Genomic DNA, 23,455 nt, shown 5'->3' on the forward strand with positions numbered 1-23,455 from the left:
ATCATGATCTAGTCCGCAATCCGCTAAAAATTGAGTTGCGTCGACATTTGAGGGTAAACATGCTCTCAGCAATATCTGCCAGTCTTTATTGTTGGGCTCTACAGTGTTACCTAAGTCTCTGATGTATTTTTGACTGGCAACTAAATCTTTTCTAGGGTCAGGAAATTCAGACACTATGGTCCTTAATTCCATTCGGGAAAATGGAGTGTACATGGCAATGTTCCTAATGGGAGTGGCTCCTGATGTGTCTGTTTTCCCATTTGGCACTGCTATTACTCTAACAGGTGTAATTCTAACAACCTCATTCTGTGTAGATTCTACAGGCTGTGGTGAAATAGCCTCAGCATAATGCATGGTGCCGTACTTACCAGTTGATACGACCTCACCTATCCCTCCGCTAGGGGCCTTTACTAATCTCGTGGGTGGAGCTGTGCCTACTGTGGTCTCTGCTATGGTGGCTGCTAGAGAGAGTGCTGAAATCGTTGCCGATTCGTCCTCTTGATCACACTCCTGAGGAAAGTTCAAAACAGGGTACAACTTGCACGGGTTAATACTTGCATGGGTTAATGGGTTAACATTATCATTAACATTTACACAGTTACTAAGTGATTTTGTGTTACACCTTAGTGCGTCTTTCTCCGCAATCAACTTCTCTCCTGATATGTATGGTGGCGGTGGGGCCGTGGCAATCAGTTTTCTGTTAGAGCCAGATCCCGCCGCCTGAGCCAAACCTCTCTGTATCTCACCTTCCTGTTGCCACAACTGTAAATAATCATAATGCTGGATTCGTCTCTTTGTTGATTTTATGAGACATATCCTCCTCCTTAAATTTTGTAACACTTCTGAGCTGAAGCTCCCTACTCTTGGGAATTTCTCCCCGTCATGTACAGTCATTCTCTCCCATTCATCACATAAAGTTTCTGTGTGACTTCCATATTTCTCACACATTATATACCTGGCCGACCCAATTGGTCGGACCACTGAATCAACCCGAACCGAGGTTGATCGCCCCCTACCTGAACAAGTGGCCCCCATAGTTCGAAAGTGTTGCTTTATTTAGCCAACTCTTACGCAAAACCAAATGTCCAAAATAGGCTGACGGTGGCGGTTTACCGAGTACCCCACTCACTCGCCCACGCCGACCAATACGACCTGATCACACCGATATGGTGCTGGCGTACTCGACCTAGGGCCCCTGCGACCTGAACCTCTATTTACTGGAACCTGCGAGGGTTATCCGAAGAACACTTACTCTTTCCAGTAACTATTGGTTGCTGGATAGTTCCTGAGTGAGCAGCAAACTTCCCTTAAAATAAAAAAAATTACACAAATCACGTTAGAGTGTACAAATAGCGTTTGTGACCCCTTTACTCTAATGGTATTAGGTCAGATTACTAACTAATGTACACAATTACGTGCGGTCCAATCGTTCAGTACACAAACAACTAAGCTTATGTACGGAAAGACCAATGGAATCGAAAATTACGGCTGCGAATTCCTTCAGCCAGAGCTTATATGGCCTATATGGGTGTTGCACCAACCCTTTTCGGTGTTGTGCCTGTGAACTGTATAGCGGACTTCCTTGTCGGCTGTACCTGGACCTCCTGGTCTGCTATGACCTCCTGGTCTTGTTACAGTATGACCTCCTGGTCTTGTTACAGCATGACCTCCTGGTCTGCTATACTCTAATGCTCAAAATTGTATATTTAACCAGGGATGCCTCCCTAGCCACCGTGCACGTCACTTACACGCATGTACCTCACGAGTACTCGACTTTTCTTGTGGTTCAGCCTTTAAAAATTGTAAAAACACTCACTCATCACATGTACACTTTTGTTTCTATTTCTATTTCTATTTCTATTTCTGCGCAGAAATTTTTCTTTAGATCAGGTGTGTTACCAATTAGGAGCAGGATCTGTTAATTAAATTTCGGACACCCAAAAATAGACTTGCGTTATTTCTCGCCTCGCGTTATTTATCGCTTTGCGTTATTTATCGCTTTGCATTAAAAATCAACTTATCGTGACTTGAGCTACGTGGGCGTAACCGGACGCTCCGTTGCGTAACATACGCTGCGTGCGTCGGCCTTTGGATTGCGTACGCAAGTCTTTGTTAGAGACACGTATACGCAAAGCAAAGATCCACCGTAACACAATTTATACTTTTATCAATGTAGATGATCCTTGATCATCTACCACACAACACACTGACTTCGCCTTATCTCCCAGGCAAAACTGTGTGTTTGTCTATCTTTTAACTATATTACCTTTACTCTTAAACTATGAAATAACGGCAAATCTCTTTTAGCACTTCTATCAACTATAAAACTGGCAGACAGGAGAGTGATATACGAAAATGAAAAAGAAAAAGAAATGCAGATATATATGTGTGTGCGTGCGTGTGTACGCAAGACAGAAAAATAAACAGTTTTAAAAGGCACTAGCGTTTTGTTCTTACCTCCGGTTCCCGGATTCCTTCAGCACTCTTTACCTAAGCGAAGCAGACGCTTATCCTGTCAGCACTACGAGGGATACAACCTCCCACCCTTTGCTGAGGGATAATGTCTGCTGATCTACCTAGTGTAGATATGTGAAGGACGGGCGAGCCGCCAATTGATAAAGCTAAATATTTATCGTATATAAAACACTTTAAGAGGTCTAAGAACACTGTACGCTATCTACGTAAGAAGTACCGTAAGGGTACGCAAGTTGTGTAGCGATCGCTCAACCGTAGTCGAGACGCTCAAGCGTCACGTTCGCTTACGGCCCAGTGATCACAGGCAGGCACGCTATTGGCTGCCGACTAACGTAATGATTCGCTATAGCGTAGCGTACGCTCGGGACCACGAGGAGATCACCAGCGGTGCAGACGCTTACAACGTTAAAACCTTTATATCTATACCTTTAACAATGAGATACACAGTATACCTTAGTGTAGAGACAGAGTGTAAGTGCAACCTGGTGTAACCTGATTAACTACAAAGCTGCTTGAGCGTCACCGACGCTCGGAGAATACTTAACCCTATAAAGAATACACAGATACCTGGGCTTAGGGTCCAAAACCTATTATATGTATTATAACTATTATACTTGCAAAAGGAATCACAGTACAAATGATACACTACAATATAACATAAACCAACTAACCAGATAACTACACAGGAAATACAATACAATACAATACAATAAAGGGAAAATAAGAGAGAGAGATAGAGGAGGGAGAGAGAGAGATGGCTCACAGTAAGACAATATGATTACGGAGAAAACTTACGCACAAGGGGAACGATCGCATGCGCCTCGATATCCAGCTCCCGATTATCAGCAATGAGAACCGTTGATGAGAGTGAAGTTGGATATGGTCGGCTCGCCTATTTATGCCCTACACACAATACAATTCAATGGTCCCTACAATCTCATTGTCCATTGGACACAGGAATTCGGCTTCGCATTATAACAAAAGGTCATAGGTTGATTCATACAGGTGGGCTGTGACTGTTTCCAACTGTTCAGGTGGGTGGGATACTGGGTTTCCCGCCGCATGACTAAGTAAGAACAAATAATAGTAAATGGACATAAACTTCTTATGTCCATAACTATTCGCACGAGCGATTAATCCGCTCCAAACCAACACCGGAATATTGCTATTTAAATACTCTTCCGATGGGTACCAAACACTACTGTATGACCCCTGTTAGACCCTTCGTACAATACAAAGAGGAATCTCTCCGTTCAGGAACATGCTATGTTAACCAAACTTTCAGAATCTATCAAAGGGACCATGATCTATAAAATACCTTATTAGTGAAAATATGTAACGATTGAGTCGCACGCTACGACTACACAAACTTTACCGTAAATACGCATACCGAGCACCAGCGGGTGCACGCAACAGCGGGTATGCGCACTCACGGGAGAGCGCACGCATGCGCAGCGCGGACCTGAATGAGGTGCAAATATGGCAGTGTGGATAGAGATATTTTTCTGACTTTGACAGTCCCAAGAAGCAGGGAGGCTGTTGCCAGCAGCCTGCCTGTAAAATAACAAACTCTAGAAAATAATAAAACTAAGAAAACTCCTAGGGGCTCCCCTAGCTGTGACCGGCTCCTCCGGGCACATTTTCTAAACTGAGTCTGGTAGGAGGGGCATAGAGGGAGGAGCCAGCCCACACTGTTAAACTCTTAAAGTGCAAGTGGCTCCCAAAGGACCCGTCTATACCCCATGGTACTAAATGGAACCCCAGCATCCTCTAGGACGTAAGATAAATAACATTTGCAGAGAGTTAGATTTGGGTAGGTTATATTGTTTCTGTACAGGGTAAATACTGGCTGCTTTATTTTTACACTTCAGTTCAGATTTCAGTTTGAACCTACCCTACCCAAATCTAACTCTCTGCAGCAGCTCTTCCTACAGATACTTTTATTATAGTGTATTTGTTGTGTTGCCCCTCTCTGTGATGGTGGCAGCATAGGCAGCCCTGTGCATTTGTGCAGTGCCAAATATAAACACTACTTCCAGTGTATGTATCAGGGCTGTGTGTGATGATTACACCATGTGCCCAGCTATGCCTTGTTGCTTGCTACTGTAGTGTATATACTGTCATCCTACAGCCTACCCTATAGAACTGACCCTATAGAACTGAAGGTCAGAAAGATCCAACTCCTGCATGGGGAGCCCTGTCCCACTGCTTCATAAGATCTACTAGTGAATAATATGTTGCAGTATTTAGTGTGGCGATCTCCCTAAAGGGGGTTACACACGGAAAGATCTGTTCCTAAAATCTAAGCAATCTGACTAGATTGCTTAGATTGTAAGCATGGATCTCTCATGTGTATGCCCCCCAGCGATAGCGATGCACAGCCCCCCGCATCGCTATTGCCGGTGCCAGATTGGGTGAAATGCCGCTGCCCACCCGCCCACAGCAACTCCCGGCCACCTGCCTGCGAGGGAAATAGTGCATGGGCAGCAGTGGTAGTGATGGAGGGGAGGGGAGGGGAGAAAAGACAGATCATGCGGAGGTGCCTGTCGCTGGGGAGATGCATGATGGGGTACAGATCGCGGACAGGAGCAGGGACAGGGGCAACTGGCAGCCAGGGAGGGAGCAGAGCCTGTGCTGCTTACCTGACAGCACCCAGATGGTGAAGACCAGGCGGAGCACTCTGAACGGTCTGGCCTCAAGTCTTATTCACCACCCGCTCTGGACTGAGGTAAGTGGGGGGGGGGGGGGCAGGGGGAAGGGCAGGCAGGGGTCTGTGAGGAGTCTTAGAGGAAGGGGCACTGAGTGATGTAGTATGGGTAGGTAGAATACTGGTGCAGAGTGGGGAGGTAATATAGTGCTGTTATTTACTTTGTAGAGGCTGTGCTGGAAAGTAGTACGGGGAGGTAGTGTAGTGATAGTGTGTGGAGATGTTGTGCAGAAATGCGGTGCGGGAAGGTAGCGCAGTACGGTGGTGCGGGAAGGTAGCGCAGTATGGTGGTGCAGGAAGGTAGCGTAGCACGGTGGTGTTGAAAGGTAGTGCAGTACGGTGGTGTGGGAAGGTAGCGCAATACAGTGGTGTGGGAAGGTAGCGCAGTACCGTGGTGTGGGAAAGTAGTGCAGTATTGTGGTGTGGGAAGGTAGCGCAGTATTGTGGTGTGGGAAGGAAGCGCAGTATTGTGGTTTGGGAAGGTAGCGCAGTATTGTGATGTGGGAAGGTAGCGCAGTATTGTGGTGTGGGAAGGTAGCTCAGTAGTGTGGTGTGGGAAGGTAGCTCAGTAGTGTGGTGTGGGAAGGTAGCGCAGTAGTGTGGTGTGGGAAGGTAACGTAGTAGTGTGGTGTGGGAAGGTAACGCAGTAGTGTGGTGTGGGAAGGTAACGCAGTAGTGTGGTGTGGGAAGGTAACGCAGTACGGTGGTGTGGGAAGGTTGTGCAGTACGGTGGTGTGGGAAGGTAGCGCAGTACTGTGGTGTGGGAAGGTAGTGCAGTAATGTGGTATGGGAAGGTAGCGCTGTATTGTGGTGTGGGAAAGTAGCGCAGTAGAGTGATGTGAAAATGTAGCGCAGTAATGTGGTGTGGGAAGATAGCGGAGTACGGTGGTGTGGGAAGGTAGTGCAGTACGGTGGTACAAGAAGGTATTGCAGTATGTTGGTGTGGGAGCGTAGCGCAGTAATATGGATTTGGAAGGTAGCGCAGTAATGTGGTGTGGGAAGATAGCGCAGTACGGTGGTGCGGGAAGGTTGTGCAATACGGTGGTACAGGAAGGTAGCGCAGTATTGTGGTATGGGAAGGTAGTGCAGGGAGTGTGGTTTTGGACGGTAGCGCAGTAATGAGGTATGTGGAGGGAGATGTAGTGCGGGAATGTAGTCTAGAGAAGTAGTGTAGTGAAATAGTGTGGGGCGGTACCATAGTTATATACTGCAGGGTTGTAGTGTGAATAAGTATCATAGTGATGTAGTGTTGAAGTAGCACAGTAATGTAATGTGAGGAGGTAGCTTAGTGATCTAGTGTGGGGATGTAGTGCAGTGATATAGTATGTCACCACACACACACCTGGAAGAATTTCTCTATGGCGCTGATCACACTACGTGCGACAGCGCATAATAGGCCCTTTCTAAACCTCAGCTCCAGGCCCATATTGACCTTAATCTGGCACTGAGGACACTTCCAGCACTCCTGCACTGCTGACACCCCTGCACTGAGGATACCTCTAGCACTCCCGCACTGTTGACACTGCTGGCACCCCTGCACTACCAACACTGCTGGCACCCCTGCACTGAGGATACCTCTAGCACTCCTGCACTGTTGACACTGCTGGCACGGCTGCACTATCAACACTGCTGGCACCCCTGAACTGAGGACACCTCCAGCACTCCCGCACTGCCAACACTGCTGGCACCCTTGCACTGAGGACACTGCTGGCCCTCCTGCACTGAGGACACCTACAGCACCCCGCACTGTCGACACCGCTGGCACCCTTGCACTGTCAACACTGCTGGCACCACCGCACTGAGGACATCTCCTCACTCCTGCACTGCCGACACTGCCGGAACCCGTGCACAGAGGACACCTCCAGCACTCCCGCACTGTCAACACTCTTGTACTGAGGACACTGCTGGCAAAACCAATCCAGATCCAAAACACGAAAGGAGATCCAGATCCAAAACATAAAACCCGAAAAGTGTCCGGTGCATATCTCTAATGTACACATATACTGTATCTCGCCTGATATAAATATCCATGATGGGATGAATGCTTAGGTAAATTCCTTATCTTTTAAAACTTTTAGCCCTTATGGCACTAACTCAAAATAAATAACCCTCAGATTTTGGTGATAAGCTTTATTTTCCTATGTTATTTATTGATTTCTCATACGTCCTAGAGGATGCTGGGGATGCTTCAAGAACCATGGGGTATAAACGGGATCCGCAGGAGACATGGGCACACTTTAAGACTTTGAATGGGTGTGAACTGGCTCCTCCCTCTATGCCCCTCCTCCAGACTCCAGTTTAGATTATGTGCCCAGTGAGACTGGTCACACACAGGGGAGCTCTACTGAGTTTCTCTGAAAAGACTTTATGTTAGGTTTATTATTTTCAGGGAGCACTGCTGGCAACAGGCTCCCTGCATCGTGGGACTGAGGGGAGAGACGCAGACCTACTTCTGTGAGTTTCAAGGCTCTGCTTCTTAGGCTACTGGACACCATTAGCTCCAGAGGGTCTGATTGCTAAGTACGCCTAGATGCTCGTTCCCAGAGCCGCGCCGTCACCCCCCTTGCAGAGCCAGAAGTCAGAAGACAGGTGAGTAGAAGAAGATCAGAAGACTTCAGTGACGGCTTTGAGGTACCGCACAGCGGCCGCGCTGTGCGCCATGCTCCCACACACACAGGCACTGTCGGGTGCAGGGCGGGGGGGTGGGCACACTGGGCAGTATATAAATCCTCAACATAGACTGGCAATAGACTATATAAGTGCCTGGGCACTATATTTAACCCCCGCCATTATAAATATTTGTAAGTAATAGCGGGGCTGAAGCGCGCCATTAAGGGGGCGGGGCTTCCCCTGACAGCTCATTTCAGCGCCATTTTCTCCTCACAGAGACGCTGGTCCTTCCAAAGCACTGCTGTACAGATCAGAGTGAAAAAAGAGGGAGAGCACAGTTGTTTGGTGCAATATAAGTTAAAAATAAAGCTCACTATATAATGAGCGCTGTGGAAATGAGCTGGTAAACTCCTTCTGTGTTTCCCTGACAGAATGTACTGGGGTCTATCCCTTATAGCCAGTGTAATGTCGGTGGGTGTTTGGTACACGTGTGTCGGCATATCTGAGGCTGAGTGCTCTGCCACAAAGGGAATGACTCTGTCGGCGCTGTCGACTTCTAATAGTACTTGGTACATGTAAATAAATGTCAGCATGTCAGTAGAGGTATATTTTTCCCGAGAGAAAACTATGGGGGTCAGTCCGAGTTGTTCGCTCGCTAGCAGATTTTAGCAGCATTGCACACGCTAGGCCGCCGCCCTCTGGGAGTGTATCTTAGCTTAGCAGAATTGCGAACGAAAGATTAGCAGAATTGCGAATAGAAATTTCTTAGTTTCTGAGTAGCTCGAGACTTACTCCTACATTGCGATCAGTTCAGCCCGTTTCGTTACTGGTTTGACGTCACAAACACGCCCTGTGTTCGGTCAGCCACTCCCCCGTTTCTCCAGACACTCCTGCGTTTTATTCTGGCACGCCTGCGTTTTTCCGCACACTCCCAGAAAACGGTTAGTTTCCGCCCAGAAACACCCACTTCCTGTCAGTCACACTCCGATCACTTCAACAATGGAAATTCTTTGTTCGGACGTGAGTAAATCTACTAAGTTTTGTGCTAAAAAACTTAGCGCATGCGCACTGCCTACCATGCGCATGCGCATTTTTGCCTTAATTGCTCCGTTGTGAAAATCGGCAACGAGCGAACAACTCGGAATGACCCCCAATATGCGAGACACAGATGGGGGGGTGACCCTATCGGCACCAACAATATCTGACTGGGTGGATATTGACATGATAATGTGATGCATATCAAAAAGAGCTATACCTATATGTATATGTATGTATAGTAAGGTTACTTAGGTCTGTGGCACGATCACAGACGCGATAATATCTATGGAGGGACTCATATTCATAGAATAGATTTCTCTCAGACCCCTCAGGATAGCAAAAAAGGTTATTTTGCCCACTTACTACTCCCTGAGATCGACTCGAATAATATTTCTTATGTCGACCATAATGTTTCCTGATCAGATTCACAAAATCGGCATTTAGTACCTGTTCATACACATTGGAACATATTAACGTCACTAGGGACTCTGCTGTTCCTGACAAAAGGATATATGTATACGTATTATATATATATATATATATATATATATATATATATAGTGAACGGTAAATGAGGTATTAAAAGCGACCACTGGTGCTAGATGATTATAATAAGGCCAGATACTTATAAGTATAAAAAATAGGTACATACATTTATTAGATAGCACTAAAACAAAACGGAGTAAAAGATTCTAAGCAAAAAACAAGGGGTAACATGTAGTCAGCAGGGTAAAACATGTACACAACAAGTTATTTTGCATAAAGAAAGGACATGGGACATATACTGTGAAAAAGAGAGGGGGGGATTCTACACATAAAATAATTTTCTTAGTGTATAAAAAACCTTCCCTTAAAAAGTTAAAAAACATAAAAAGTTATAAAACATAAAAAGTAGGAGTAAAAAATATCTTAACTTTTGGTAAGTGAGGTATGATCAAGGCAGCATCCAACGCGTTTCGTCCTGTCTGGACTTCATCAAGGGGTAATCTAATGCTAGAGATAGATCCTATATATATATACTGGGCTATATAGGAAGTGATAGACACATCACTTCCTGTGGTTAATTAGGTAAAGTGTTTGTAACCTAACAAATTGATTTTCAAACATATTTATTGATGTGTGGATTGGAGTATCCCATCCTGTTATTATAAAGTAATACTTGTCTGCAGAAAGTTCTTAAAAACAGGCTGGAGTCACGGAGCCGCGAACTTCCTGTCCGAGGCGTCCGTGACGTCATATCCGCCCCATATCCGGTGTCCTTGACGGCCGGATGCGCATGCGCCGGCTCCGGAGTCTTTGGCGGCCGGATGCGCATGCGTAGACTCCGTAGGGCTAGATGAATCGAAGCTGTTGTTACTTCCTTTCAGCCGCGAGTGCTTGTGTCCATGGCAACAAAGTTCTCCGGCGGCCATTTTGATGTCCTTGATTTTCGGTTATGATGGCAGCCATGTTTTAGGAGTCCAAGTTCTTTGTTTGCACCGGAGCTGGCTGAGTTCAATGATTAGTTCATTTTGTCCCGCACAAATTTCGAGATATATGGAATATAACATTAGGAGAGATAAAAAATGCACAGAAAAGAAGTTTGTTAGCATACTGACAATAGTATTGTAGTTTCATTTGAGTATATAAACTCGCAGAGAGTAAAAAACATCATAGTAGTCGGAAAGTGTTTAATCTAAGCGGACATATTTCATAATTAGTAGATACACTATGGAATTATTTGTTTAGTGAATATTTAGTGAACACTCCCACGGTGCTACTCCAGAGTATTTTGTTTATACAATACCTGTATAAACAAAATACTCTGGAGTAGCACCGTGGGAGTGTTCATACCCGTGTCAATATAGTCCACGAAAACCACCAGGAATTATTCACATTACTAAAAATAATAAACATCTAGCCCTACGGAGTCTACGCATGCGCATCCGGCCGCCAAAGACTCCGGAGCCGGCGCATGCGCATCCGGCCGTCAAGGACACCGGATATGGGGCGGATATGACGTCATGGACGCCTCGGACAGGAAGTTCGCGGCTCCGTGACTCCAGCCTGGTTTTAAGAACTTTCTGCAGACAAGTTTTACTTTATAATAACAGGATGGGATACTCCAATCCACACATCAATAAATATTATGTTTGAAAATCAATTTGTTACGTTACAAACACTTTACCTAATTAACCACAGGAAGTGATGTGTCTATCACTTCCTATATAGCCCAGTATCTATCTCTAGCATTAGATTACCCCTTGATGAAGTCCAGACAGGACGAAACGCGTTGGGTGCTGCCTTGATTATACCTCACTTACCAAAAGTTAAGATATTTTTTACGCCTACTTTTTATGTTTTATAACTTTTTATGTTTTTTAACTTTTTAAGGGAAGGTTTTTTATACACAAAGAAAATTATTTTATGTGTAGAATCCCCCCCTCTCTTTTTCACAGTATATGTCCCATGTCCTTTCTTTATGCAAAATAACTTGTTGTGTACATGTTTTACCCTGCTGACTACATGTTACCCCCTTGTTTTTTGCTTAGAATCTTTTACTCCGTTTTGTTTTAGTGCTATCTAATAAATTTATGTACCTATTTTTTATACTTATAAGTATCTGGCCTTATTATAATCATCTAGCACCAGTGGTCGCTTTTAATACCTCATTTACCGTTCACAATCCTTTTTCTATAGGTACTTATACCAGTACCTTACTATATTTGAGGTAAATAGCTGACGCCCTGTGAATTTACAGGTAGTGCTGTGCACAGACAGATACTATAGCATCTTTTAAATTATTCCACGTATTAGTGTCGATATTTTTGAATACTGCATCTGTGGCGCTGTTTGCTCTATTGGTACACATATATATATATATATATATATATATATATATATTCAGTATTTGCCGCGGCACTCCTCTGAATTCGCTTGCTGTGGTGCACTTCCTTGTGGACATGACCATCCACCAACATGCAGCAAACAATAACAGGTGGCACTCACAGACTTGTAAATTGATGAACAAGACTTCACCCAGTGAAGTGTTTATTGAAACAAGCAGACGAGGAAGGGGATGAGTCCCCGAAACGTTACCTGCTTGTTTCAATAAACACTTCACTGGGTGAAGTCTTGTTCATCAATTTACAAGTCTGTGAGTGCCACCTGTTATTGTTTGCTATATACATATATATATATATATATATATATATATATATATATATAGAGAGAGAGAGAGAGAGAGATATGTGTGTGTATAGGTGCATTTGAAAATATATGTATAAATATTTATGAATGCTGAGGTAAAGTTATTCCTTCTCATGGATAGAATAATGTGAGAGTCACCCCTGTTCTGCACGGGGCCCTGTCACGAAGGATCGTATGCAGGAAGATATGTGATACTCTAATTATGTGTCCGCATGTACGTTGATTATACTAGCATTACAAGCACATGGGGGAGTAGTTGTATGCAGGGTACTCCTGAAGTTGAGTCATGTCTATATCATTGCTGCATACTGCCGTGCAACTACAAGGGATATAGGACTCTTGGGGTTGAGAGCCACTTCCATGGCGGTCTCGACTAGGAGGACGTTGTGGATTCACCATTGGAATGCTGAGGCTGACTCCGAGAAGTACTGGAGTATCTTCCCTATGAAGGTGAAACCTGGTTTGGGGATGGCTTTGTTAAGTTGATCTCGGCAGATACCACTGGTAAGTCTACCTTCTTGACCTCACGACAGTTGGTGACGCATTTATGGAGGATGCAGTCATTTCGACCGAATGGATACGGTTTTCCCTTTCTTTGCAGGTAGAGGAAGGTGAAAAGGTAAGAGGTCAGCAGCCTTGTCAAGTTTGCAGAAGCAGAAATCATCCTCTGTTTCTACCACATCCACCGCAGGTCGCTGGGTCTATCTTGCGGAAGCCCACACCGGTGGGACCCCGTCTAATACTCTTCAGTCAGTCCTAGAATGGACATGGACCAGTGAGTTTAAGAATAGAGTCCCAAGGGGGACATACTGGAGTTTCCAGACGATTCCCCTCAGTGATTTTTCAAATAGACCTTACCGATTCTACTGGACGGGAAGGTAGTATGCAATGCCATACAGGAGTTGGGTCAGGATCAGGTCATTGTCCTGCTGTCCCAATCACACAAAAAAAAAAAAAAGCTGTAATTCAAGCTTTTTCGTGCTTCTGAGGCCGGACGGCTCGGTCGGAACAATCCCAAAAATTTCTACTTAAGAAGTTGAACTACAAGATGGAATCTCTCAGGGCAGGGATCTCCAATCTGTAAAAGGAGAAAAGGGGTCTAAGTACGTTTTTTTCCGCATTAGGCTTACCTGGGTTTGCTACTCAGGATTGTCATTGCCAATTCACCAGAGTGATGGCGGTATGATGGTTTTTCTTCAATAGTAAGAGTCATTATTATTCTGTACTGGGACGCTCTCCTGAGTACGGTGAGGTAAAGAAACAAGTGGTGCAAAACATTGTTTTCTCCCTGACAGTTCTTCAACAAAGTGGTTGGCTCCTGAACTTGCCAGAATCACTGTTGATCCCAACGACGCGGTGGTCGGAGTTGGGAATAATGTTAGATACAGAACTGTTGAGAGTTTGTTTCTTCCAGTGGAAAGAGCTCTGAAGGTCCAGAGTCGGATCAGATCTGCAACAGTGTCAATCCATCAATACGTTCCGTTGACGAAGAAGATGGTTGTGGCCTACGAGGCCATTCAGTGAGCAGGGTAAATGCCAGAGCGGTTTTAGCGGGACCAGGTGGACATGTGGTCCGGGTCTCTCCTGCACATGCACCGGAAAATAATCCTATCTTCCAGGACCAGAATCTCTCTCCTGTGGTGGCTGCACAGTTCTCACCTCCTAGAGGGACGAAGGTTCGGGATCCAGGATTGAATCCTGGTGTCCATGGATGCAAGTCTCCGAGGCTGGGGAGCAGTCTTTCAAGGGGAAGAATTTCCAGGGAAAATGGTCAAGCCAGAAAGCTTGTCTGCAATAAACATTCTGGAATTAAGGGCTATTTACAACGGCCTTCTGCAAGCGGAACATCTTCTTCGCGATCTACCCGTCTTAGGGGGTCATTCCGAGTTTTTCGCTCGTTATTTTTTTCTCGCAACGGAGCGATTAGTCGCTAATGCGCATGCGCAATGTCCGCAGTGCGACTGCGCCAAGTAAATTTGCTATGCAGTTAGGTATTTTACTCACGGCATTACAAGGTTTTTTCTTCGTTCTGGTGATCGGAGTGTGATTGACAGGAAGTGGGTGTTTCTGGGCGGAAACTGCCCGTTTTATGCGTGTGTGAAAAAACGCTACTGTTTCTGGGAAAAACGCGGGAGTGGCTGGAGAAACGGAGGAGTGTCTGGGCGAACGCTGGATGTGTTTGTGACGTCAAACCAGGAACGAAACTGACTGAACTGATCGCAGATGCCGAGTAAGTGTGGAGCTACTCAGAAACTGCTAAGAAGTGTCTATTCGCAATTCTGCTAATCTTTCGTTCGCAATTTTGATAAGCTAAGATTCACTCCCAGTAGGCGGCGGCTTAGCGTGTGCAAAGCTGCTAAAAGCAGCTTGCGAGCGAACAACTCGGAATGACCCCCTTAATTCAGTCGGAAAACTTAACAGCAGTGGCGTACGCAAAACCGCCAGGGCGGAACGAAGAGCAGAGCGGCAATGGCAGAAGCCACAAAAGTTTTTCGCTGGGCGGAAAGACTTGTAAGCGCTCTGTCAACGGTCTTCATTCCGGGTGTAGACAACTGGGAAGCAGACTTCCTCAGCAGACACGATCTCCATCCAGGAGTGTGGGGTCTTCAGCAAGAAGTCTTTGCAGAAGTGACAAGTCGTTGGGGAATTCCTCAAATAAACATGCTGGCGTCTCGCCTCAACAAAAACCTTCAGAGATATTTTTCCAGGTCGAGGGACCCTCAAGCAATAGCGGTGGACGCCCTGGTGACACCGTGGGTGTTTCAGTCAGTCTATGTGTTCCCTCCACTTCCACTCATTCCGAAGGTGATAAAGATCATAAGAAGAACAAAGGTTCAGGCGATCCTCATTGTTCCGGACTGGCCAAGGAGGGCTTGGTATCCAGATCTTCAAGGATTACTCATAGAAGATCCCTGGCCTCTTCCTCTATGAGAGGACCTGTTACAGCAAGGACCTGGCGTGTATCAAGACTTACCGCAGCTGCATTTGACGGCATGGCGGTAGAACGCCAAATCCTAGCCCGAAAAGGGTATTCCCAGTGAAGTCATTCCCACACTTCTTCAGGCTAGAAAAGAAGTAACGGCAAGGCATTACCACCGTATTTGGAGAAAATATGTGTCTTGGTGTGAATCCAAGAAGGCTCCTACGGAGGACTTTCAGCTGGGGCGTTTGCTCCATTTGTTGCAAGCAGGTGTGTATGCGGGCCTAAAGTTAGGCTCCATTAAAGTACAAATTTTGGCCTTATCATTTTCTTTCAGAAAGAATTGGCCTCCCTTCCAGAAGTTCAGACCTTCGTGAAAGGCGTACTGCATATCCAACCTCACTTTGTGCCCCCAGTGGCACCATGGGATCTTAATGTGGTGTTGCAGTTCCTGCAATCTCATTGGTTTGAACCTTTACGTAAGGTTGAATTAAAATTCCTTACTTGGAAAGTAGTCATGTTGTTGGCTTTGGCATCCGCAAGGCGGGTATCTGAATTGGCGGCTTTGTCTAACAAAAGCCCCTATTTAATCTTCCATGCTGATAGAGCGGAGTTGAGAACGGCTCAAATTAGGAAAACACAGGCTCTGTTTGTCCTATGGGCTCCCAACAAGATTGGGGCTCCTGCTTCCAAACAGACTATTGCACGCTGGATCTGTAATCCGATTCAGCAGGCTCATTCTACGGCAGGATTGCCGTTACCGAAATCGGTGAAGGCCCATTCTACCAGAAAGGTGGGCTCATCTTGGGCGGCTGCCTGAGGGGTCTCGGCATTACAGCTTTGCCGAGCTGCTACTTGGTCGGGATCAAACACCTTTGCGAAGTTTTACAAGTTTGATTCCCTGGCTGAGGAGGACCTCTTGTTTGGTCAATCGGTGCTGCAGAGTCATCCGCACTCTCCCGCCTGTTCTAGAGCTTTGGTATAAACCCCATGGTTCTTGAAGCATCCCCAGCATCCTCTAGGACGTATGAGAAAATAGGATTTTAATACCTACCGGTAAATCCTTTTCTCTTAGTCTGTAGAGGATGCTGGGCGACCGTCCCAGTGCGTACTGTATCTGCAGCTATTGGGTAGGTTTACACACATGGTGTGTTGTATTTAAGTCAGCCTGTTGCTGACGATATTCATGCCATGGCATGCGTTATGCTGTCATTGGTTGTGTTTACACACACAGGTTGTGTTACGCTTTATGTCAGCGTATTGCTGCATATTCTTCATGCCGTCGACTGGTTTTCTATTGAATGCCACGTTCTGCGGCATACTTGAGGTGTGAGCTGGTAAAATGCTCACCGTGGTTTATCAATAAATTCTTTCCTGGAAATGTCCGTCTCCCTGTGCACAGTTACTATAACTGAAGTCTGGAGGAGGAGCATAGAGGGAGGAGCCAGTTCACACCCATTCAAAGTCTTAAAGTGTGCCCATGTCTCCTGTGGATCCCGTCTATACCCCATGGTTCTTGAAGCATCCCCAGCATCCTCTATGGACTAAGAGAAAAGGATTTACCGGTAGGTATTAAAATCCCATTTTTACAACATGCCCAGTTCTGCCCGTGTAACCCAGCAGACAGACCATGGCTGCATAAGTGTAGAAAAGTCCTTTGTCTGAGCTGGCATGCTGGGGGTGAGGGAGGGGGAAGGATGAGGATGGTGGGTGATATGGGATGCTAGAGGATGGGTTGCCTGGGCGGGGGGTGGGGGGGTGGGGGGCGGCTATACAGTCCTCAGTGTATATATCTACTACACATCCTGGTAAAATGACATGCAATGTATTGAGATTTTATACTTTATTACAGAAGTGTAGATACTGTAGTATAAGACCTGCTGACACCTCTACAGCCTCCTAAAATTAATTAAAATAAGTGGAAAGCTGCCTTCATATGTTACTGGCTGCTGCATAGTAAAGTCTTTTGTGCTGCTATGCCCTTATCATGAGCAATGGGCTGAGGGAGGAGGCTGAAAGAGGTCTGGAATGCTATCTAGGCACCCATTTTACAGCAAATAAGACATGTCTGGTTTTCCACTACCCTTGTGCTGTGCTATCTCATCCTCCTTTACCTCTGGTAGTTGTCTCTCTGTGGAAAAAGTTAAGTCTCTGCAAATGAATTCCTCCTTACCGTTTGTTGAGTCAAGAAATGGGTCAAACTGGAAAAGAAGATGAGAGCACAAGCAGATCGAGTTTTGGTATATTTGTATGAAATAAATGGTTTACAAGAAAGTTATCATATTATTAAATTATAGAAATCTATTCTTGAATTAAATAAAAAAAAATTACACACAGATACTTGATTCGAACCCCAAGCAGCTGCTAGATATGCAGTGACTTTACCAATACACCACAATACCTGTAAGTGACAAGCTACTGCCTTTTGATTCATACATAGTAAAAAATGAACTGAAACTGACCATTTTACACAGCTGCAGTATACTGTAGTGTTCTGAAAATGCCAAACTAAAAGGTTTTTTCCCACGAATGGAAAAAAGGTTGAGGCGCTGATAATAAAATATTGTAAACAAACACACAATATAACAATGTATACAATTAATAATTTATTGAAACTATAAAACTAATTATATATATATATATGGTACCGGCCGGTAATTATAATCAGATTTGTATAATCCTTAAAACCAATGCATTCCTGTATCTAAAAAGCTGCACTCCAGAGTATCCTTTATAATAAACACGTATCCAAATGCTCGTAGTGAATATGTATATCCAACTTCGTGATTATAGTCACTCTTCCCGTCCGCTGGTAGCAGTTCCTTTATATGCGGACATATCTGGAAGTCCAGTGAGTATGTTAAATATAAAGCTGGTTTTTATGATACTCAGAATTGAATGTTTAATTTGCTGAGTAAATTTCACTATGAAGCAGTCTCTTAATTATTATACCACGGAATAGGCACACTGTAGGCAGTCTCTTAATCCCTATGCAGCAGGAGGGGCACACTTTTCCTTTGTGCAAGTGCTTGTTTAATTGGTAATGGGAGAACTAGACGGCAAAAAATTCCATTTATACGAGGTGTATAGTAAAGTGCTCACCTCTTCCTCCACACTGGTCTGGAAGCCGCTTCCAAATCAGGCTGCCAGCGCTGTCTCAAGCGCTCGTCTCTCCCACCTCTGCTTCACAAGCCACTTCCCCTGTGCCGCAGCACCGGGCTCTATGCTGCACCCGAGCTGAGCGGCAGTTGATACTCCTAGTGCCGCCCGCCTCCAAACCAGGTTACCGGCGCCACTAGGGTGCTCGTCTCTCCTGCAACCGTCTCCTGGTCAGTCCCCTCTTTGCCTGCAGTGTCAGGCTCCACACTACCGTATGGCAGCAGTAGTTGTCCGTGCCGCTCCTCCTCAGGTATCGGCTCAGTTACAAAGCATGTGGACCAATAAGTGAGAATACCGGCTTGGGGTACAATTGTAAAAGAGTTAACGCGTTTCTCTGCCTTTAGATACAATCGGCAGCTTCCTCAGAACATAATTATGTTCTGAGGAAGCTGCCGATTGTATCTAAAGGCAGAGAAACGCGTTAACTCTTTTACAATTGTACCCCAAGCCGGTATTCTCACTTATTGGTCCACATGCTTTGTAACTGAGCCGATACCTGAGGAGGAGCGGCACGGACAACTACTGCTGCCATACGGTAGTGTGGAGCCTGACACTGCAGGCAAAGAGGGGACTGACCAGGAGACGGTTGCAGGAGAGACGAGCACCCTAGCGGCGCCGGTGACCTGGTTTGGAGGCGGGCGGCACTAGGAGTATCAACTGCCGCTCAGCTCGGGTGCAGCATAGAGCCCGGTGCTGCGGCACAGGGGAAGTGGCTTGTGAAGCAGAGGTGGGAGAGACGAGCGCTTGAGACAGCGCTGGCAGCCTGATTTGGAAGCGGCTTCCAGACCAGTGTGGAGGAAGAGGTGAGCACTTTACTATACACCTCGTATAAATGGATTTTTTTGCCGTCTAGTTCTCCCATTACCAATTAAACAAGCACTTGCACAAAGGAAAAGTGTGCCCCTCCTGCTGCATAGGGATTAAGAGACTGCCTACAGTGTGCCTATTCCGTGGTATAATAATTAAGAGACTGCTTCATAGTGAAATTTACTCAGCAAATTAAACATTCAATTCTGAGTATCATAAAAACCAGCTTTATATTTAACATACTCACTGGACTTCCAGATATGTCCGCATATAAAGGAACTGCTACCAGCGGACGGGAAGAGTGACTATAATCACGAAGTTGGATATACATATTCACTACGAGCATTTGGATACGTGTTTATTATAAAGGATACTCTGGAGTGCAGCTTTTTAGATACAGGAATGCATTGGTTTTAAGGATTATACAAATCTGATTATAATTACCGGCCGGTACCATATATATATATATAATTAGTTTTATAGTTTCAATAAATTATTAATTGTATACATTGTTATATTGTGTGTTTGTTTACAATATTTTATTATCAGCGCCTCAACCTTTTTTCCATTCGTGGGAAAAAACCTTTTAGTTTCTCTTTTTGTTTCACAGTGGGAAGAGCATACCCACTTTAGAGGCTGCAGATATTTAAATATTATCAGCTGGCGCTGGGTGATTTTTCTTTAAACATTTTTCTGAAAATGCCACCTGCTGTCTGAAAAGTAGTACTGCACTGTATTTCAGCCTCGTTACATATGACCGGACATGGCAGAGATCTTGTGCCATAAATGGCAGAGCATGGCAGAATTTCCAGTAAGGTGCATGTTGACACATCTGTACATACATAAATCATACTTATACAAATACATACTGTCACACAGTCACACGCCTATATACATACATATATAAGGTCACACTAATATATATATATATATATATATATATATACATAGTCACACACCTATATACATACAATCACACACATGTACACATACATACAGGCACACATATATTGTAGTCACACACACACATATATATATATATATATATATATATACAGTGTCCCTGCCCTGAGTCACTCTCACCATTTAGTCTGACTACTGCTGGATAGTCAGGTCCCCGTCCTTCCCTCTTCTCTCCCATGTTGCTGGCTGACACTGCCTGTAGAGTACAGAGTGTACGGGGCGCCCCCTTCTTGGACTCCATCTCTGTCTGCCTCTTCTCCAGCTCAGCTAGCAGTGCACTGAGGTGCATACCTGGTGATTAAAAATGTGGGGACACCTTGAGAGAGGGGGACATTAGGTAACTTTGCCCCTGTACCCCCCCCCCCCCTCTTAATCTGGCTGGGACTGCTCTGAGGAGAGGCTCCGCCCTCTTAATGGTGCTGTCTTCCCGCTCTTCATAGATTATACTGGCCTTTGTGCTGCTCTTAACTTCTATAATCAACTAACCTGCATCGGATCCTGCGTCTTTGTACGCATATGCAGGGATTTGCTGGGTGGGCGTCATTTGGGTGGGTGACAGTTCCATATTTTCACACAACCGCTGCATACAAATTCGCAGCTGCAAAAGCATTTCCACACATCTCTGAATCAGGCCCACGCTGAGCATAAGATTACCCAATCTAACTGAATATTTTACAATTCTCCTTCCACAACTATGCTGTGAGCACGCTTTCTGTTTCACCACATATGTGGGTTTTGTTTTTCAGAGCCCGGTTTTTTGAGGGTCCTGAGCTGGTAGCCGATTCCGGGGTTATAATTGACACAACTATGAGGGGTGGACGTCTTGGAGTCTTCTGTTTCTCCCAAGAGAATATCATCTGGTCTAACCTGAGATACCGTTGTAATGGTGAGTTTGCCCCAGGCACCCGAAGCATAATCCGCGATAATGGGCAGTCTGAGCCGCGATAATACATGGGATTAGGGACTTATCCCTGATCCCATGTGTTTTCGTGCGATCACAGGTCCAATTTCGGCCAATCAAAGCAGCCTCTAATTGGACACCGCAATAATGACCATCATTCATTAAAAGCGATATCTGGCCGTTTTCATCGGCCTAAATCGCATCACCCCTAATAGGTAACTGCCCATAGAATCATCATTTTAAACTGATGAGCTCACTGGACTCCCAACATTTTGGAGTTAAAGTACCTCCATCAAAGGTCCTAAGGGCCTAATTCAGTGAGGATTGCATATTTAGCAATTACAGCATGGTCGCAGAAACTGTGGATGCCTCCTGCCGGCGCAGCCTGGCTACGACGGCAGGAGTCCCGACACCATTTTATCGATAAAAGCGGCTGCATGTGACGACATGCGGCCACCCCGATACTGCCGCCGACATGCCCCCATTTCCCAGATGATGCCCCAAAAATACTCGGTCGCCAATAAGGCAGAGGCGTTTGCAGTTAATGCTGGCTGACTGCATTAACTGCAGGTGCATGCGCAGGACAGGAACTGCGCATGCATGCATGAGTCCCGTCACCTAAAACGCGATGTGACCTGAATTAGGCCCTAAAACACTTAACCTGTCAATTATTATTAACTGTTGCATGAGGTCAGATATTTAGCCGAATGATGGATACTTTGAATGGTTTAATAATTCTATTTACATAGCTGAACACTGTAACCTTTGGGACTGATTAGTATGATATATATATATATATATATATATATATATATATATATATAAGTTGAGTATCCCTTATCCAAAATGCTTGGGACCAGAAGTATTTTGGATATCGGATATTTCCGTATTTTGGAATAATTGCATACCATAATGAGATATCATGGTGATGGGACCTAAGTCTAAGCACAGAATGCATTTATGTTTCATATACACCTTATGCACACAGCCTGAAGGTCATTTTAGCCAATATTTTTTATAACTTTGTGCATTAAACAAAGTGTGTGTACATTCACACAATTCATTTATGTTTCATATACACCTTATACACGCTCAAATTCCGTATTTCGGAATATTTGGATATGGGATACTCAACCTGTATATCGTAGTTATTTAGTGGACTAATCAATATACACAAGTGCAGCGTTGGGTGAATTTGGTCTTTATATGTTTATATTTTAGTTATTTATGTGATGTTTTTAACTGAGTTTTTTTTATAATAAATGTATATGAAATTTATGGAATACTTGAGACATTAACTTTTTATGGTAATACTTTTGAATAATAAAATTTGTTGTTAAATAATATTTCTTTGTTATTTAAAGTAGTGGCTTCTCAGACTCTGCAAGTGTCATACCTGGTATAGGTGTCTTGTTTTCATTCAGTAGTTAAACCCAGCAGGCTGCAGCAATCCTATTAAAAAAGTATTACTCTGCATACTGACAAGGACAGCCATAGAGTAAACTAAGAACTACAGTTGTATGAAACTATAATACTATTATATTGGATATATTTTATTGTTTTTGTTTATTTTTCAAACAGTCAATTACAGTATAGTGTAATCTAGGAAGGTGATTTATCTGTTTGATTGTTTAAAATCTGTTAGATTACTATACTATTCTTTTCACCTTCCAGAAACTATACCTGATGACTATGAAACATTTAAAGAACAGAAGATCAGAATCTGAAACTGAAAACCACTTTTGTGCCTTTATATGAATTTAAATAAGGATGCACAGTGCAATTTATTTCTAATACAGCTCTCATACTTTCACCTGATTTATATAACCAAATAAAAAGTACATATTCGTATGAGGAAAATAAGTGTGCTTACTGAAATATAAAATAACTAGGTGCTTCATCGTGCCCTATGGGCGCTCTTCACACCGTCGCAAGGGGCTATGCCCCCTTAACACTTGCACGCCTTTCTGGGGTTCAGTATTTGTATTATATGGAGTATTACCTGCATTCCTTTGTTAGTGATGAAATATTGCACGATGAAAGGGCGTGTGATGGTGAAGGAGGCGCAGCCCTTGCGACGGCGTGAACAGCACCTGCAGGGCACGATGTACAGAATGTAGCGGGTGCGGGGGGGACTGCGGATGGGGGAGGGTGTCTGTAGATGCTGCGGGTGGAGGTGGGCGGATGCGGAGGGGGCCCGGATGGGGAAGGGTCGGGAGGTGCTGCGGGTGGGGGAGGGGCAGAGGAGTGGGGGCTGCAGATGGGGGTGGGGTCCGGAGGCACTGCAGGTGGGGGAGGGGCAGGGGTGCCGCGGGTGGGGGAGGGGCAGGTTCGGGGATGTTGCGGATGGGTGAAGGGTTCCGGAGGTTCTGTGGGGTGGGGTAGGGGGTCTGGAGGCAACGTGGGTGGGGGAGGGGCAGGTGCTGGTGGTGCGGCGGATGGGGAAGGGGGTCCGGAGGCGCTACAGGTGGTGGAGGGGTGGGTGCGGGGGTGTCGTGGGTGGGGGGGGACTGCGGATGGGGGAGGGGGTCTGCAGATGCTGCGGGTTGAGGGGGGGCAGGTGTGGGGGGAGACATATATGGGGGGGTGGATGGTGGAGGGGGTCTGGAGGTGCTGTGGGTGGTGGAGGGGCGGGGGATTGGGAGCCACGGGTGGTGTAGGTGGTCTGGAGGCACAGCGTGTGGGG

At 45.2% G+C, this 23,455-nt stretch overlaps 1 protein-coding gene across 3 annotated transcripts in view; it reads left to right on the plus strand.

Moving 5' to 3' along the window:
• COMP (cartilage oligomeric matrix protein) overlaps nt 1-22,632 on the plus strand; it is a 284,919-nt gene extending 262,287 nt beyond the window's left edge. For all 3 annotated transcript variants that reach the window (XM_063914764.1, XM_063914765.1, XM_063914766.1), the window contains 2 exons: nt 20,615-20,754; nt 22,444-22,632. In XM_063914764.1, coding sequence (XP_063770834.1) covers nt 20,615-20,754; nt 22,444-22,496 — 193 coding nt within the window. In that variant the 3' untranslated portion in view covers nt 22,497-22,632. The remainder of the gene's footprint in view (nt 1-20,614; nt 20,755-22,443) is intronic.
• Nucleotides 22,633-23,455: the final 823 nt, after the last annotated feature.

The sequence above is a fragment of the Pseudophryne corroboree genome, chromosome 1 (assembly GCF_028390025.1).
Source record: "Pseudophryne corroboree isolate aPseCor3 chromosome 1, aPseCor3.hap2, whole genome shotgun sequence".
Taxonomy (NCBI): domain Eukaryota; kingdom Metazoa; phylum Chordata; class Amphibia; order Anura; family Myobatrachidae; genus Pseudophryne; species Pseudophryne corroboree.